Below are 17816 nucleotides of genomic sequence, written 5' to 3'. Positions count from 1 at the left end.
TAGGTTCCAGACCGAGTGCCTCCAGGAACACTTGTAACAACTCTGCAGGCCAAGGATCCCGATGAGGGGGAGAATGGGACCATCTTGTACACCCTAACTGGTATGGGATGGGGTGGGGTAAAGGGAGTTGATGGGTGATGGCATATGCTCATGGTCTACCCAGCTCTGAGCCCCAAACCCTCATTGTCTCCAGGTCCTGGCTCAGAGCTCTTCTCTCTACACCCTCACTCAGGGGAGCTGCTCACTGCAGCATCCCTGATCCGAGCAGAACGGCCCCACTATGTGTTAACGTTGACTGCTCATGACCAAGGCAGCCCTCCTCGGAGTGCCAGCCTCCAACTGCTTGTGCAGGTATGGCTGCCCTTCCCTACTGTCTACCGGCTTCCCCATACCTGCTCTGTGGGCCCCTCTTCGGTAGTTCTAGCTTCTTGGGGGTCCTTGGGCCCTCTTGTAAAGCTATTCTAACCACCCTAACCTACTACCAAGGAGCCAGTGCAGACTTTCTTTAATATGAGCCCTTCTGATTCCATCTCCCCTCTGTTACACAACAGGTGCTTTCCTCTGTTCGTGTTGCCGAGCCGCCCCCGGATCTTGCAGAGCCTGACCCAACAGTGCCAGTGCCTGTGGTGCTGACGGTGACGGCGGCTGAGGGGCTTCTGCCGGGATCCTTGTTGGGCTCAGTGGCGCCCTCAGAGTCAGCCGGTGTAGGCGCACTCACCTACACGCTGGTAGGCGGCGCCGATCCTGAGGGCACGTTCGCGTTGGATGCAGCCTCAGGACGTTTGTACCTGGCGCGGCCTTTGGACTTCGAGGCGGGCCCAGCTTGGCGTGCGCTCACGGTGCGCGCGGAGGGGCCGGGAGGCGCGGGCGCGCGGCTGCTGAGAGTGCAGGTGCGCGTGCAGGACGAGAACGAACACGCCCCCGCCTTTGCGCGCGATCCTTTGGCTTTGGCGCTGCCCGAGAACCCAGAGCCCGGGGCGGCGCTGTACACTTTCCGCGCATCCGACGCCGATGGCCCGGGCCCCAACAGCGAAGTGCGCTACCGCCTGCTACGTCAGGAGCCGCCAGTGCCGCCTCTTCGCCTGGATGCGCGCACAGGAGCGCTCACCGCTCCGCGCGGCCTGGACCGGGAGACCACACCTGCAATGCTACTGCTGGTAGAGGCCACCGACCGGCCAACCAACGCCAGCCGCCGCCGAGCAGCGCGCGTTTCTGCGCGTGTCTTTGTCACAGATGAAAATGACAACGCTCCAGTCTTCGCTTCGCCCTCACGTGTGCGCCTACCAGAGGATCAGCCTCCCGGACCCGCAGCACTACATGTGGTAGCCAGGGATCCAGACCTAGGAGAGGCCGCACGCATATCCTATCGCCTGGCAGCTGGTGGGGATGGCCACTTCCGGCTACACTCGAGCACTGGTGAGAGTTGTGCCTAGTGGGTGAGGACGAGAAGGGTTCTAGTGTGGAGGGAATGTTGAGGTTGCTACCAAACTTGTCTTACTGCCTACCTAGGAGCACTGTCTGTGGTACGACCTCTCGACCGGGAGCAGCGAGCTGAGCACATTCTGACTGTGGTGGCCTCAGATCACGGCTCCCCCCCACGCTCCTCCACTCAGCTCCTGACTGTCAGTGTCGTTGACGTCAACGATGAGGCACCTATTTTTGAGCAGCAGGAGTACAGCGTTCTCTTGCGTGAGAATAGCCCTGCTGGCACATCTCTGCTAACTCTGCGAGCAACCGACCCTGATCTAGGTAAGAACTGGGCTGATGAATTGTGAGAGGGATGGACTCAGGGAGTGAAGAGTATATTTACCCTCTGATCACCCTCCATGCTGCCCTCCTCAGGGGCCAATGGCCAAGTGACTTATGGAGGCATTTCTGGTGAAAGCTTTTCTTTGGACCCAAACACTGGCGTGCTCACTACCCTTCGGGCCCTGGATCGAGAGGAGCAGGAGGAGATCAACCTGACAGGTACACTTTAACAGGACCCCAAGAGCCAGAGGTGCTGTAAACATGGACAAAACCCCCAAAGTACTTTAGAGATTTCTGTGTTACAGCACAGCTTGTTATAGTTTGGGACTTTTCTGAGGAGTCCGGAGTTAGGAAGTTTACATGGTAAACTGACTACTAGGCAGTCATCACTGTGATCATACAAATTCTCAAATGCATATTGTCACAGCTCTGCCTTCTAGGCCTCCCTCAAATTATACTGCAGCCATTTAACAGCTTGAAGCATATTGATATTGAGTATCAGAGTGGTCAGGTGACTTGCTTAAGCTAACATATCTTGGAAATGGCAGGACTGGAACTTGAGTCTGGATCTTTCAATACCTCAGTGTCTTTTCTGTCACAGCACCATTATTTCAAGATACGTCTTGTATGTACCAAACTTGGGAGGTGGGAAGGAAAAGAACATATTCTTACACATGTATGCTATGCATGTATATATGTGGGCCTAGTGTGTGTATAGAAATAGATGATTTCTGGTTTTTGTGTGTAATTTATGTGTGTATTGGTAAACATGTATGAACACTGTGTGGTATTGATTTCACCACAGGATGGGGGCAGACTAGACCTCATTAATTTTGCTTGCCCACAGTATATGCTCGGGATAGGGGTTCGCCCCCTCTGTTAACTCATGTCACAGTGAGAGTGGCTGTAGAGGATGAGAATGACCATGCTCCAACCTTTGGGAATGTCCACCTGTACTTGGAAATACCTGAGGGCCAAGAACCCCAGACTCTTACCATGCTGAGGGCCTCTGACCCAGATGTAGGAGCCAATGGGCAGCTGCAGTACCGGATCCTTGGTGAGAATTATCCTATATGCACTGACTCAGCACTCACTAGCCTGATTCTTGCTCCTTGCTAGCCACTGACAGTTTCAGTCAGTTTTTCTGTGTCTCCTTTCTCCTCTATGTCTCCCATTTTTTCTTTCATGCTTATATCAGTGTATCTGGGTATCTCTATGCCTTTCTAGCTCTTTAGCTCCCTTTTGTCTCTGTGTTTATCTTTCTATTTGTCTCTTATAACAGTGGTTCTCAAGTTTTTGGTCCCAGGAATTAATTTTTAAGAACCTTAAAGGATTTTTATGTGGATCATATCAATATTTATTGTTAGATATTAAAACTTATACAATTTTTAGGTATCCTTGAGAAAAAAGCCACTGAATGTACTGTTTGCTGTATTTCTGCAAAGGCACAACGAAATATTACGATTTTAAATAGCAATTTGTTGGACAATGATGAAGTTGCAGAGGTTATAGGTAGAACTGAAGGTAGCCATATAAACTAAATCTCTAAAAATACACATATTCATGCCCTAAACTTTCTCCCTATTCCATAAATTATGTACAATACATAAGCACACATTTCATTAACCAAGTGATGATGTCATTATCCCATGTAGCATCTCTAGACTCCTGTATGTCTGTGAGATGAGAATGAAAAAGTCATGTAATGTTTATGAAAGTAGTTTGACCTTATGTATATGAAGGAGCCTCAGGGGATTCCTAGGAATTCCCAAACCACACTGTAGTGATAACAACTGCTTGATAATATCTTGCTTTACTGTTTTTATTTCTGATCTTTGTCTTTCTCCCATCCCATTTCCAACCCCTGTATTTCCTTCTGCTGTTGCTTATAAACCACCACCGTCCCCATGAAATGAGACATGCATGATTATGTGTATATACCCTTCTCTGCAGATGGGGACCCATCAGGAGCCTTTATCCTAGATGTTGCCTCTGGGGAATTTGCCACCTTGAGGCCACTTGACCGGGAGGTGGAGCCAGTGTTCCAGCTGCGAATAGAGGCCCGGGATGGAGGCCAACCAGCTCTCAGTGCCACTCTACTTGTGACAGTAACAGTGCTGGATGCCAATGACCATGCCCCAGCCTTTCCTGTGCCTGCCTACTCTGTAGAGGTGCCTGAGGATGCACCTGCAGGGACCCTGTTGCTGCAACTACAGGCTCACGACCCTGATGCTGGGGCCAATGGTCATGTGACCTACTACCTGGGTTCAGGTACAGCAGGAGCTTTCCTGCTGGAGCCTACTTCTGGGGAACTTCGCACAGCCACAGCCCTGGACAGAGAACACTGTCCCAGCTATGCCTTTTCTGTGAGTGCAGTGGATGGTGCAGCTGCTGGGCCCTTGAGCACAACAGTGCCTATCACCATCACAGTGCGTGATGTCAATGATCATGCACCCACTTTCCCCACTAGCCCTCTGCGTCTGCGCCTACCTCGCCCAGGCCCTAGCTTCAATACTCCAACTCTGCCTCTGGCCACCCTACGAGCTGAAGATCGTGATGCTGGTGCCAATGCCTCCATTCTGTACCGGCTGTCAGGCACACCGCCTCCTGGCACTACTGTGGACTCTTACACTGGTGAAATCCGGGTAGCCCGTTCTCTTGTATCTCTGAGTCCCCAAGATCGTGTCCTCTTTATTGTGGCTACTGACCTTGGTCGTCCAGCTCGCTCTGCCACTGGTGTGGTCATTGTTGGACTGCAGGGGGAGTCTGAGCGTGGACCCCGCTTTCCCCGGGCTAGTAGTGAAGCTACACTTCGTGAGAATGCACCCATAGGTAGGTCCCTAGCCATGCGTCCCAGATTTGTATCCTTGGATGGTTTACTCATTGAAAATGTCTCCCAAACCCCGCTAGTATTCACAATCCAACTGATACTATCCTCTCTCATCCTCTCTACAGGGACTCCTATTATCTCCCCCAAGGCTGTCCATGCAGGGGGCTCAAATGGACCCATCACCTATAGCATTCTCAGTGGGAATGAGAAAGGAATATTCTCTATCCAGCCTAGTACAGGTAAGGAGGGAAGCAAGGGCTCTAAGGGAACAGGCTCCTGAGAAATAGGTTCTTTGGGCCAGAGAAGGCTTTAATGTGAAAGGAGTTGCCCTGGATTAAGGGTAAGGCTCCAGGCAAGGAAAGTGGCTGTGACTGATGCAGTTTCCTCCCAACAGGAGCCATCACAGTTCGCTCAGCAGAAGGGCTGGACTTTGAGACAAACCCACGACTGCGATTAGTCCTACAGGCAGAGAGTGGAGGAGCCTTTGCCTTCTCTGTGCTGACCCTGACCCTTCAAGATGCCAATGACAATGCTCCCCGTTTCCTGAGGCCCCACTATGTGGCTTTCCTGCCAGAGTCCCGGCCTTTGGAGGGGCCCTTGCTGCAGGTGTGGAGAGTGATAGGAAGTTAGGGGGCAAGGGCTGGTCAGATTTGTTTGTGGCCAAGCCAGTGCCAGCAACCTCCTACACTCACCAGGTGGAGGCAGATGATCTGGATCAAGGCTCTGGAGGACAGATCTCCTATAGTCTGGCTGCATCCCAGCCAGCACGGGGTTTATTCCATGTAGACCCAGCCACAGGCACTATTACTACCACAGCCATCCTGGACCGTGAGATCTGGGCTGAAGCACGGTAAGGCCTGGCCCCTATGGACTCAAGACCCCATCCTAGGTCTGTCTAGTTTCCAACTCCTGCCTTGAATCCCTCTTTGTCCCTAGGCCACCCCATGAATTCCCCCAGAACCCAGCTCTTTCCTGAGTTCTCCTAGCTCTTTGCAGGGTCCCCTTCTATCCCCAGACCCTGCTCCTTGATTGTGCTCTGTGTCCAGGCTTGTACTGATGGCCACAGACAGAGGAAGCCCTGCCCTTGTGGGTTCAGCTACCCTGACAGTGATGGTCATCGATTCTAATGACAATCGCCCCACTATCCCCCAGCCCTGGGAGCTCCGAGTGTCTGAAGGTAAGGGCTGGTAAAACAAGAGGTATAAAGGGGTGGCTGAGAGGCATTAATTCTCATCCTGCAGCTCCAGGGTTGCTTGGAACCCTGCCAAAACAACCTCGTCCCATATATTGCAGATGCACTATTGGGCTCAGAGATTGCACAGGTAACAGGGAATGATGTGGATTCTGGACCAGTGCTGTGGTATGTGTTAAGTCCATCTGGGCCTCAGGATCCTTTCAGTATTGGCCGCTATGGAGGCCGTGTCTCCCTCACGGGTCCCTTGGACTTTGAGCAGTGTGACCACTACCATCTGCAGCTGCTGGCTCATGATGGACCTCACGAGGGCCATGCCAACCTCACAGTGCTTGTGGAGGATGTCAATGACAATGCACCTACCTTCTCACAGAGCCTCTACCAGGTACCAACTCCCCTGGATGTACCCACAACTGGGCCAGAAATTGTTCCTGTTGGAGGGATGTGGCGGAGCTAGAAGTGGTTGGAGTGGGCTGGATGTTGGAGTTACCTTGGAATGGGAGGGTCCCATCTCAGAAAAGCCTTCCAGGTTGTGTGAACTTCTACATCCTGTGGCCAGAAAGGGGAGAAGGTGGGCAGTTCTCATTCAAATATTAAGGAGTATGGGCTCTAAGCCATAATGGACACCAAGCATGACAGCTTGGCCATGAACACGTTTTCTCACACCCCAGGTAATGCTGCTTGAGCACACTCCCCCAGGCAGTGCCATTCTCTCTGTTTCTGCCACTGACCGTGACTCGGGTGCCAATGGTCACATCTCCTACCATCTGGCTTCCCCTGCTGAAGGCTTCAGTGTTGATCCCAACAATGGTGCGTGTCTTCCCCAGAATGTAACCCCTTTATCTTTGACAATATTGGGCCACATTTGGACCTCACTCCTAGAACTTATTACTCAAAATCTTGATTCCTAGATCTCTGACCTAGGGAGGATATTTCTTCCTTCTGTCTTTAATATGTTAAGCCCTGCCCTGACTGCTTGTCTAGAAGCTATTCCCTGAGCTTTGAATCCATGAGGCCATTCCATACTCTCCCAGCACACAGGCCATTGCCTGGAGTCTGACTTCCCAAGCTGCTCACACACAGCCACTGCTGAATGACTATTTCTTTTCCCTCCCTTCTCATCTCAGGAACTTTGTTCACAACAGTAGGAACAGTGGCTTTGGGCCATGAGGGGCCAGGAGTGGTGGATGTGGTTCTGGAAGCCCGAGACCATGGGACTCCAGGCCGAGCAGCACGAGCCACAGTGCATGTGCAGCTACAGGACCAAAATGACCACGCCCCAAGCTTCACATTGCCACATTACCGTGTGGCTGTGACTGAAGATCTACCCCCTGGTTCCACACTGCTCACCCTGGAGGCCACAGATGCTGACAGAAGCCGCACCCATGCCACTGTGGACTATAGCATCATTAGTGGCAACCGGGGCCGAGTCTTTCATCTGGAATCCCGGCTGGCCGAAGCTGGAGAGGGCATTGGACCAGGCCCCCAGGCACTAGGCTGCCTGGTGTTGCTTGAGCCTCTAGATTTTGAAAGCCTCACACAGTACAATCTAACTGTGACTGCAGCTGACCGGGGGCAGCCACCACGCAGTTCAGTTGTACCAGTGACCGTTACTGTGCTGGATGTCAATGATAACCCCCCTGTCTTTACCCGAGCATCCTACCACGTGACAGTACCTGAGGACATACCTGTTGGAGCTGAGCTGCTGCACATGGAGGCTTCTGATGCTGACCCTGGCCCTCATGGCCTTGTGCATTTTACCCTCAGTTCAGGTGACCCTTTGGGGCTCTTTGAACTGGATGAGAGCTCTGGCACCTTGCGATTGGCCCTCCCCCTGGACTGTGAGACCCAGGCTCGCCATCAGCTTGTAGTGCAGGCTGCTGACCCTGCTGGGGTACACTTTGCTTTGGTACCAGTGACAATTGAGGTCCAGGATGTGAATGACCATGGCCCATCCTTCCCACTGAACTTGCTCAGCACCAGCCTGGCTGAGAACCAGCCTCCAGGCACTCTTGTGACCACTCTGCATGCAATTGATGGGGATGCTGGGGCTTTTGGGAAGCTCCGCTATAGCCTGCTAGAGGCTGGGCCTGGGGGTCGTGAGGCTTTTGCTCTCAACAGCTCTACAGGGGAATTGCGGGCACGAGTACCCTTTGACTATGAGCACACAGGAAGTTTCCGGCTGCTGGTGGGTGCTGCTGATGCTGGGAATCTCTCAGCTTCTGTCACTGTGTCAGTGCTGGTGACTGGAGAGGATGAGTATGACCCAGTATTCTTGGCTCCAGCTTTCCACTTCCAAGTGCCAGAAGGTGCCCAGCGTGGCCACAGCCTGGGTCATGTGCAGGCCACAGATGAAGACGGGGGTGCTGATGGCCTGGTGCTCTATTCCCTTGCCACCTCTTCCCCCTATTTTGGTATCAACCAGACCACAGGTGTCCTGTACCTGCGGGTGGACAGTCAGGCACCAGGCAGTGGAACAACCACCTCTGGGGGTGGGAGTCGGACCCGGCGTGAAGCACCACGGGAGCTAAGGCTGGAGGTAGTAGCACGGGGGCCTCTGCCTGGTTCCAGAAGTGCCACTGTACCTGTGACTGTAGATATCACTCACACTGCACTAGGCCTGGCACCTGACCTTAACCTACTATTGGTGGGGGCTGTGGCAGCCTCCTTGGGAGTTGTGGTGGTGCTTGCACTGGCAGCCCTGGTCCTGGGACTTGTTCGGGCCCGCAGCCGGAAGGCTGATGCAGCCCCTGGCCCAATGTCACAGGCAGCACCCCTAGCCAGTGGCTCCCTGCAGAAGCTGGGCCGGGATCCTCCCAGCCCACCACCATCAGAGCACCTGTATCACCAGACTCTCCCCAGCTATGGTGGGCCGGGAACTGGCGGACCTTACCCTCGTGGTGGCTCCCTGGACCCTTCACACTCAAGTGGCCGAGGTTCAGCAGAGGCTGCAGAAGATGATGAGATACGCATGATCAACGAGTTTCCCCGTGTGGCCAGTGTGGCCTCCTCCCTGGCTGCCCGGGGCCCTGACTCAGGCATCCAGCAGGATGCAGATGGACTGAGTGACACATCCTGTGAGCCACCTGCCCCTGACACCTGGTATAAGGGTCGAAAGGCAGGGCTGCTGCTGCCAGGTGCAGGAGCCACTTTGTACCGAGAGGAGGGACCCCCAGCCACTGCCACAGCCTTTCTGGGGGGCTGTGGCCTGAGCCCCGCACCCACTGGGGACTATGGCTTCCCAGCAGATGGCAAACCATGTGTGGCAGGTGCACTGACTGCCATTGTGGCTGGTGAGGAGGAGCTTCGAGGCAGCTATAACTGGGACTACCTGCTGAGCTGGTGCCCTCAGTTCCAACCACTGGCCAGTGTCTTCACAGAGATTGCTCGGCTCAAGGATGAAGCACGGCCATGTCCCCCTGCTCCCCGTATTGACCCACCACCCCTCATCACTGCCGTGGCCCACCCAGGAGCCAAGTCTGTGCCCCCCAAACCTGCAAGCACAGCTGCAGCACGGGCCATCTTCCCACCGTCCTCTCACCGCTCTCCCATCAGCCACGAAGGCTCTTTGTCTTCAGCTGCCATGTCCCCCAGCTTCTCACCCTCTCTGTCTCCTCTGGCTGCTCGCTCACCTGTTGTCTCCCCATTTGGGGTGGCCCAGGGCCCCTCAGCTTCAGCACTCAGCACAGAGTCTGGCCTGGAGCCACCTGATGACACGGAGCTGCACATCTAGCTGTGGCCCAGGCTGGGCCCCGACCTGGGATGCGCACAGTATCCCCAATGCAGGCCCCACTCTGAGCCTGCCATGGGCAGCCTCGGACCATGACTGGCCACAGGGAGGCCACTGTCAAGCCCCAGCTCTCCATCCCAAATTCTTCAGTGGGGGCAGGTCCCACATTCATCCCAGTCAGGTCCAGTGTGGGGAGGAATATGAAGGAGGCAGCAGCCCTTGGTTCTCCTCAATGAGGACTTCCTGCCCTGCGCCAGCACCCTGAGATGGAGCAAGACTTTTATTTATTGGGGGGGTAGGGGAATGGGGAAGGTCCCTCTAACCTGTTTGGGCCCAGCTCCTTTGGGTTTCTTTGACACCCCTGCCCCTACCCAGAACAAGTGCCAATTCTCACTCTGGAGCCTTAATAAACTGCAGTTTGTATCCAGCCTCTGGCTCTGTTCTGTGGGGATGACTGGAAGGCACCTATTATGGATATGTGGATATCTAGGATGGGGATTATACCAGGAGCTCAAGAGCCTAGCCTGAGACTGACAATCATATCTCTCTACAGTGCTTTCCCTCTAATGTGGGCAAGAGGCCAACTAAGATAGGAGGAATGCAAGTTTGAGGCCAGCTTTAGCAACTTAGCAAGACACTGTTAAAAAAAAAAAAAAAAGACTGGGGATGTAGCTCAGCGGTAAAGCAGCCCTAGGTTCCCCAGTATCCACCCCATAAAAAAAGGAGTAGCCAAGTGAAGTGATTCCTTCTTAGAGCTTAAGACCTCACATCTGTTGAGTCAGGCTCTGCTTAGCAATTTGCTGTTTTATCTCAGAATAAATTTTCACTGTAACCCTACGAGGCAAATCACTTTTTATGATAGTCTCTATTGTAAATGTAGAAACCTAAGGTCTAAGAAGTTATTTCTCTTAATCAAACAGCTGGGAATAACCCATGTCTGTAGGCCTCCAGAACCTCTCCCTGGTGATGATTCCTTGGAGGTGGGGCGGACTTAGGCAGCAGGTGGGGAGCTGTGCTAAACTATGCAGAGAGAGGAAATCTTAATGGTAGCCCCACCCCTTCCCAGCATTCAGGACCATTTGAGAGGAAGAAGCCTGCATCGTCACTAGTTACTAGGCAGGGAGGTGGTGGCCCTGGAAGATGGGGCCCATGTGATCTGTCACATGACAGCAGATCTGCAGAAAGGCGGAATGGGACTCAGAACCTGGTGAGAAATCAGGGGTGCCGGAGTGAAGGGGATCATGTTGGAAAGAGTACGTGTTGGAGGGTGGGAATATAATGACAGTAAAGCTACCACTAAAACCCACCTGCCGTCCCCGCAGCCTCCTAGGGCTCCTTGCCCTCATCGTCGCCAGCAAAGGTAGTTACAGCCCGGAGCCTGACCAGCGGAGGATGTGAGTTGACCTAACACTGACTGTCTCCTTCCGAATGCCCTGTTCTGCACCCACTGTCCTGGACTTAGCATCCCTCACTCTCAACCAGCTCCTTCTACCTCTATAGCCTCCATACCCCAGTTTCCCAGGCTTAGTTTGTCATTCATCTTCTGTGATCCTTATCCACTTCTGAGATCGTACCCAAAGTCTCAGCCCCTAATCCAGAACCTTCCCCAACCCACCCATATTTCCCCTCCACATCCTAACCTGTCCCCTGACCTTGCAGGTTGCCCCCAGGCTGGGTGTCCCTGGGCCCTGTGGACCCTGAGGAAGAGCTGAGTCTCACCTTTGCTTTGAGACAGCAGAATCTGGAGAGACTCTCGGAGTTGGTACAGGCCGTGTCGGATCCTGACTCTCCTCGCTACGGTGCATGTTGGGAACCAGGGCACAAAGTGGAATGCAGTGAAAGACACTGGGCTGGGCAGGGCATGAGATGGTATAAATCACATCAGGGTCATGCTCCTTGTGCCTGACAGGGGAGTGATATAGGGCAGATGAATGGCAGTGACTATCATTGAGGAGTTTTTTATAAAAAAGTGAATTAGAACTTAACTGTACTACCAAAGTAACATTCTTCCCCCACGTTCCACCTGTTTTCCTCAGTCTAAAGACCAAAAAATGGATAAGGTTAAAGGTACATACTTTATGATCAGCTCTAGATTTTAATTGTTACTTACCAGATAAATGAAATAGAACCCATTATCCATAAGTGCTCATCAACTCAAGTTCCTCTCCCCTTGCTCAAATCCACTCCCATTTCCTCCTCAGACACCAAGGCTGCCAATTTCAACTCTTAAATTATCTTTAAGTTAATCCACATTTGGTCATCTCTCATTGCCCTCAACTCTATTGTTTATTCTTTCTTCTGGACAACTGCCCAGCCCCATGATTGGTCTACAGTCTTTTTTCCCCTCTACCTCAGTCCCACTGTACTACCTATTGTACTCACAAAAAAAAGTCTTTCCAACCACTGGATTGTATCCTTTTCTCTAGTTAAAGTCTTTGATGGCAAGGGGACAATGTGTATGTGTGAAGAGTGGAAGTGAGAGGGGGAGGTCTCAGATCACCTGAGAGGGGAGTACTAATGTGTGTGGCTTCATGTAGGAAATAGTGGTTCACCATCATGTTAAGCTTAAAATCAACAAGTATGGTGACAAGAGGTAAATTAGATGTTATGATTGGCTCCAAAAGTTTTGGAAACTTTTATTGGAGATAAAATAGAAAACTTATATTAATCTCATTTGCTTTTCATGATCATGGAAATACATGCTGTGGTGCATCATTTTCAACCTACTGGTCTTTAGGGTAAATCTGTATTTCGTGACCATAGTATTACAAGTCTTTCCAGACATTTCTTCCCCTGGCTCCCAAATATACCCAGCACCTGCACAGCCCTCCCTGGAAAGTCCTGATATTTATTGTTTGGGGTTCAAAAAGACAGCTTGGGAAAGCCATGAAAGCAAGCCCCTCTTTGAATATCTGCAGGAAAATATCTAACCATAGAGGATGTGGCTGAGCTGGTCCGGCCATCACCACTTACCCTCCACACAGTCAAAAAATGGCTTTTGGCAGCTGGAGCCCGGAACTGCAATTCAGTGACCACACAGGACTTTCTGACTTGCTGGCTGAGTGTCCGGTGAGAGAGAATGATTGCCCCTTGGAAAGCATCAGTTGTCCCAGGGAGACTAGAAACCCCAAAGGGAGGGAGTTGAGAGTTTCTTAGAGCTTGTGAGTAGTGGTTAATGCATGAGGAGATAATGACTGATTGCCCAGTGGTGCTCTGTTCTGTGTTTTCTGACTTCTGTTTTCTAATCTCTGACCTCCAGACAGGCAGAGCTGCTGCTCCCTGGGGCTGAGTTTCATCGTTATGTGGGGGGACCAGCAAAGATCCATGTTGTAAGGTCCCTACGTCCCTACCAGCTCCCTCAGGCCTTGGCCTCTCATGTGGATTTTGGTAAACCCAGTGGCGTTGGTGGGGTTGGGGCAAGCAGATCCAGGGGCTGAGAAGTTTAGATGGGGTTTGAGTGGAGGTGCTCAGGGACAAAATGAGTATTGAAGTCTATAAGATCTCAACCTGACCCCTTTCCACAGTGGGGGGACTACACCGCTTTCCCCCTACATCATCCCTGAGGCAACGCCCCAAGCCACAAGTGGCAGGAAGCGTTAGCTTGCACTTTGGAGTGACTCCATCCGTGATTCGTGAGCGATACAACCTGACAGCACAAGATGTGGGCTCTGGCACCACCAACAACAGCCAGGCCTGTGCCCAGGTGAGCCAAGCAGAGAGCCCAGGTTTCCCCCAGCCTCCCCAAGGTGTCTTCAGTGTCTTACCACTCTCTGACTCATGATTCCTGCTCTGACTCCTTCCACAGTTTCTGGAGCAGTACTTCCATGACTCAGATCTTGCTGAGTTCATGCACCTCTTTGGTGGCAACTTTGCACACCAGACATCAGTAGCCCGAGTGGTTGGCAAACAGGGCCGAGGCCGGGCAGGGATCGAGGCCAGTCTGGATGTGCAATACCTGATGAGTGCTGGTGCCAATATCTCCACATGGGTCTACAGTAGCCCTGGTATTGCTAAGAGGACCTCCTGGTGGGGAAGTGGGTTGGAGGTGGTTGCTGATCCCTGCTTTGACAAGGGAATGCCATGAGCTAAAGAGATCCTGACAAACCCCCAATGACTACCTTTGTGCCCACCTCTCAAAAAAAAAAAAAAAATCCAGGACGGCATGAGGCACAGGAGCCCTTCCTGCAGTGGCTCCTCCTGCTCAGTAATGAGTCATCCTTGCCACATGTGCATACTGTAAGCTATGGTGATGATGAAGACTCCCTCAGCAGTGCCTACATCCAGAGGGTCAACACCGAGCTCATGAAGGCTGCCAGCCGGGGTCTTACCCTGCTCTTTGCCTCAGGTGAACTCCTACACTGATAGAACTTAGACATTCTATCCCAACCCACCCAATTTGGGAGCTTTGATCCCCCACCCCCATGACCACTGAACCTGATCTCTGACTCATAATCTGAATTCAGAACCTCAACAGAGACCAATGACATAACCTCTAAACTCTGACCTTTTGCAGTAAGAGCTGATAAACAGATTTCCTCCCTAGCACCTGAATCTACATACCAAGCTCTGACCAACTAATATAGGTTCCAAATTTGTCTATCTGCTAGGTGACAGTGGAGCTGGGTGTTGGTCTGTCTCTGGAAGACACCAGTTTCGTCCTAGTTTCCCGGCCTCCAGGTAAGCACTCCAAACTACCATTTACCTGTGATCACATATCTTTCACCTGTGACCTTGTGATTTAGCACCTTTACCTTAATTCCATCAGGTGTTCCTATCGCTCAGCCTTCAGTTTAACCTGCCCTGATTGCTGCACTCCCTCTCTTCTTCCTATAGGTTCTAGGCCTCAAGTCTCCTGAGTGGGACACAGCTCCCAGTTGCTCCTCTTCCTCAGTCCCTAGGCATTTTAGTGGCAGATTAAGTTGAGTGTTCTCTAGAGAAAAGTGTGTGTGTATAAAAAAAAAAAAAAAAAAAATATATATATATATATATATATATATATATATATATATATATAGAGAGAGAGAGAGAGAGAGAGAGAGAGAGAGAGAGACAGCTCAGACCATGCCTTGAGGCATGTGTACATGCTTCCCATAGAGTCTAGTCTCTCCAACAAGATTTAGGCCATGCTTACTCATCCACACAACTTGGAGGTCCTGTATTATCTGAATGATATCTTCTCCCTTAGCCCCTATGTCACCACAGTAGGAGGCACTTCCTTCCAGAATCCTTTCCGTGTCACAAATGAGATAGTTGACTATATCAGTGGTGGCGGCTTCAGCAACGTGTTCCCACGGCCTTCATACCAGGTACATGCATGTTTGTGTAGAGAGATAAGAGGTTGGGAGATCCTCAGTTCAGCAGACTGATGGGCAAGCTACAGGTGAGTACTTACTTAGAAGTGCTTTTCAGGAGGAAGCTGTAGTCCAGTTCCTGAACTCTAGCCCTCACCTGCCACCATCCAGTTACTTCAATGGTAGTGGCCGTGCCTACCCTGATGTTGCTGCACTTTCTGATGGCTACTGGGTGGTCAGCAACAGTGTGCCTATTCCATGGGTTTCTGGAACCTCGGTGAGAATCAACCTTACTCCAAATGCCCTCTCAGTAACTACCTCCTACCTCTAGCACCTTGCCCCTAGAGCCCCTGATTCATCAGAGACCACTAATCCTTTCAAACATTCATTCCCCAAAGGTCCAATCATTCAGAAACCCTGACCACTACTTGCACCTTCACCTTGCAGGCCTCTACTCCAGTGTTTGGGGGACTCATATCCTTGATAAATGAACACAGAATCCTTAGTGGCCACCCGCCTCTTGGCTTTCTCAACCCAAGGCTCTATCAGCAGCGTGGAGCAGGACTCTTCGATGTGAGTGTGGATGGGAAGGGTATATAGATGTCATATGAGTATGGGATTGGCTAAGATGAACTTGGGGGTAATTGTGAGTTGGTGATATCTGAACACAGGGTAAGGAGGTTCAGTCTGTCGGTACTTGTACCAGCAGACCCAGATCTAATGCCCACTTCCTCCCTAGGTAACCCACGGCTGCCATGAGTCCTGTCTGAATGAAGAAGTGGAAGGTCAGGGTTTCTGCTCTGGCCCTGGCTGGGATCCTGTGACAGGCTGGGGAACACCCAACTTTCCAGCTTTACTGAAGACATTACTCAATCCTTGACTCTTTCCTGCCAGGAAATCTGACTTGTCTTCTGTCCTATGATTGGTGAATCAGTTCCTTATTCTGCTTTTTTGGAAGCCCTACTGAGTCCTCAAAAATTGCAGACAACTCATCTCCCTAACTCTGAAATGCTGTGTGAGCTTGGCTTCACCCCCCACCCTACCCTGCACCTTCATACTCAGGTGTCCTTACTCCTGCCTCGGGATTCCTCAACAAGATGATATAACCAGAAATTTTTGTCTGCCCTTCCCTTCACCTCTTCCTCTTTTCAATCAGAGATGTGAATACAGGGTGAGAACGTGGTCTGTCATTACTGGTTACAGCAGGCTCAGATCTGATGACCACCACTTCATGTTTGCTCCTCAATTCACTGCAATAAGACCTCTGCTCTCATCTTATATTCTTTCCTCCCCTGATGCTAAGAAACAATGGCCTACTTGCTGCTTCATCCAGTGCAAACTACTTAATCTTTCCTTGATGGTTTTTCCATTATAGTTGCCCACTTATTCCCTTTCTTTAACTTCTAGTGTATAACTTCTCTTACCACTCTTGTCTTCCTCCTTCACAGCTTCACCTGCTCTGCTTCCTCTTGGAATACTGGTGTTCTTCATTGCTCCATCCTTAGTCTTTGGCTCTTATCATTTTAATCATTGTCTCCTGGAACAAATTACTAGCATCTATAGCTATCCCCATCTCACTAAATAAGATTTTCTATCCAGTAATGATTGATACTCAAATGTAAGATATGCAATACTTGAAACTTCATCTCCTTTCACGCAACCTCAAACTATTCCATCTTTTGTTTCTTCTTGGTAAATGATACTATACTTTTTCTAATCAAGCCAGAAACCCATGTCCCTTGACTCTCATTTTCTTCATCCCCCAACTACCTTAAATCAACAAGTCCTACTGATATTACCTCTTAAATATATCTTTATCGATGCAAAAGTCCTTCCAATTATATTTCTTAAGAACATCTGAATTTATTTTTCTCTTTCCATCCTCACTGCTACTATATTAGCTTGAAGCCATATTCTTTCTCCTCTAAATTACAGAAAACCCTTGTAAAAATAGTGTCCTTACTTTTGTACATCCCTATTCCACTTTCTAGAGTGAAATACAAATCCCATGCAGCCGTTTACCTGATAGAAATGCTTTGAAGATTACTGGATGATGTTAAGGTAGTGGGCTGTGGGCAGTGAAGAAAATGAGAGTCAAAGGACATAGGTTTCTGGCTTGATTGGAAAAAATTTGATCCTGAGTAGCAAATCATTGTTCCTCTATTTGCCCCAAGGGCCAAGAAACTCTTACTCTAGCTGAAGCTCTCCAGTGCCCAGAACACCACCCCCTGATACAACTGCCTCCATGATTTACATGATTCTTTCAAGACTCAGCTCAGAAATCACTTTCTGATTCCCCGAGGCTAGCTGATTTGGGTATGGCAGAAAAAATCATAAACTTTCAAAACCAAACCTGGTTGAATCTTGGTTTTGTAGGAGAGAAACTTGGACAAGTAAATTTATCTGAGACAGTTTCCTCATGTAAGTGGGGATATCACTACCTGCCTTTCATAATCAGGGAATAAAATTAAGTGGAATCATGTTGATAGAGTGCCTGGCACCTGGAGGTGGGTAGCATATGTTCTCTTCCTCCCTTGCACTGCTCACCTGTGTCTACCTCTAGCATTGTTAACTACCGCAGAGTATTGAAATTGCCAGTGTGTTAGTTTCCAAGACCGTTGGTGCCTAGAGGACTAGAATTTTGTTCTATTTAACTTTGTATTTCCAGGCTCTAGCTCAAGAGTTGACAAATAAGGATTAAATAAATGTTGTTGACAACCTCACGTTTACACTCGTTGTGATTTGTCTGTTATCTCCTTAGGCTGAAATATCTCCCCTTTCCATCTACAGCAGCGCGACATGCTGCTTTTCTCTCTCTGGGCAATTGGCGGGGCGGGGAGCTTTCTAACTCCATTACGACACTTAAAAGGCTGAATAAGGTAACTACTAAGTATGCAGATTGCCAAACAGCTTGTAGTCAAGGAGGGTCGGACCGACGGCCCCAAAGCAAGGTCTAAGCGTCCATCTGAATGAAGTGTCCCAGACCCGCACTGTGTCGCGGATATACAGTGTCTCCCATCCGGG

The 17816-nt window shown here is 50.6% G+C and overlaps 2 protein-coding genes across 2 annotated transcripts in view; both read left to right on the top strand.

Annotated features, from left to right (window-relative positions):
* The window catches only part of Dchs1 (dachsous cadherin-related 1), a 33807-nt gene extending 23883 nt beyond the window's left edge, over window positions 1-9924 (top strand). The window contains exons 8-21 of the mRNA XM_076846791.2: window positions 4-100; window positions 194-351; window positions 552-1416; window positions 1510-1749; window positions 1843-1968; window positions 2597-2806; window positions 3703-4581; window positions 4705-4818; window positions 4974-5185; window positions 5275-5429; window positions 5626-5756; window positions 5873-6156; window positions 6443-6581; window positions 6899-9924. Coding sequence (XP_076702906.1) covers window positions 4-100; window positions 194-351; window positions 552-1416; window positions 1510-1749; window positions 1843-1968; window positions 2597-2806; window positions 3703-4581; window positions 4705-4818; window positions 4974-5185; window positions 5275-5429; window positions 5626-5756; window positions 5873-6156; window positions 6443-6581; window positions 6899-9504 — 6216 coding nt within the window. The 3' untranslated portion in view covers window positions 9505-9924. The remainder of the gene's footprint in view (window positions 1-3; window positions 101-193; window positions 352-551; window positions 1417-1509; window positions 1750-1842; window positions 1969-2596; window positions 2807-3702; window positions 4582-4704; window positions 4819-4973; window positions 5186-5274; window positions 5430-5625; window positions 5757-5872; window positions 6157-6442; window positions 6582-6898) is intronic.
* Window positions 9925-10651: 727 nt separating this feature from the next.
* Window positions 10652-17515, top strand: Tpp1 (tripeptidyl peptidase 1). Its single transcript, XM_076846792.2, has 13 exons — window positions 10652-10708; window positions 10824-10895; window positions 11161-11300; window positions 12420-12570; window positions 12761-12888; window positions 13026-13204; window positions 13307-13505; window positions 13658-13846; window positions 14109-14178; window positions 14687-14807; window positions 14911-15069; window positions 15240-15365; window positions 15532-17515. Exons 1-13 carry the CDS (start codon window positions 10665-10667, stop codon window positions 15670-15672), a joined length of 1719 nt encoding a protein of 572 aa, XP_076702907.1. The 5' UTR covers window positions 10652-10664; the 3' UTR covers window positions 15673-17515.
* Window positions 17516-17816: the final 301 nt, after the last annotated feature.

This window comes from Callospermophilus lateralis, chromosome 2 (genome assembly GCF_048772815.1).
Source record: "Callospermophilus lateralis isolate mCalLat2 chromosome 2, mCalLat2.hap1, whole genome shotgun sequence".
Lineage (NCBI taxonomy): Eukaryota > Metazoa > Chordata > Mammalia > Rodentia > Sciuridae > Callospermophilus > Callospermophilus lateralis.
This window is presented reverse-complemented; position numbering and strand designations above follow the sequence as displayed.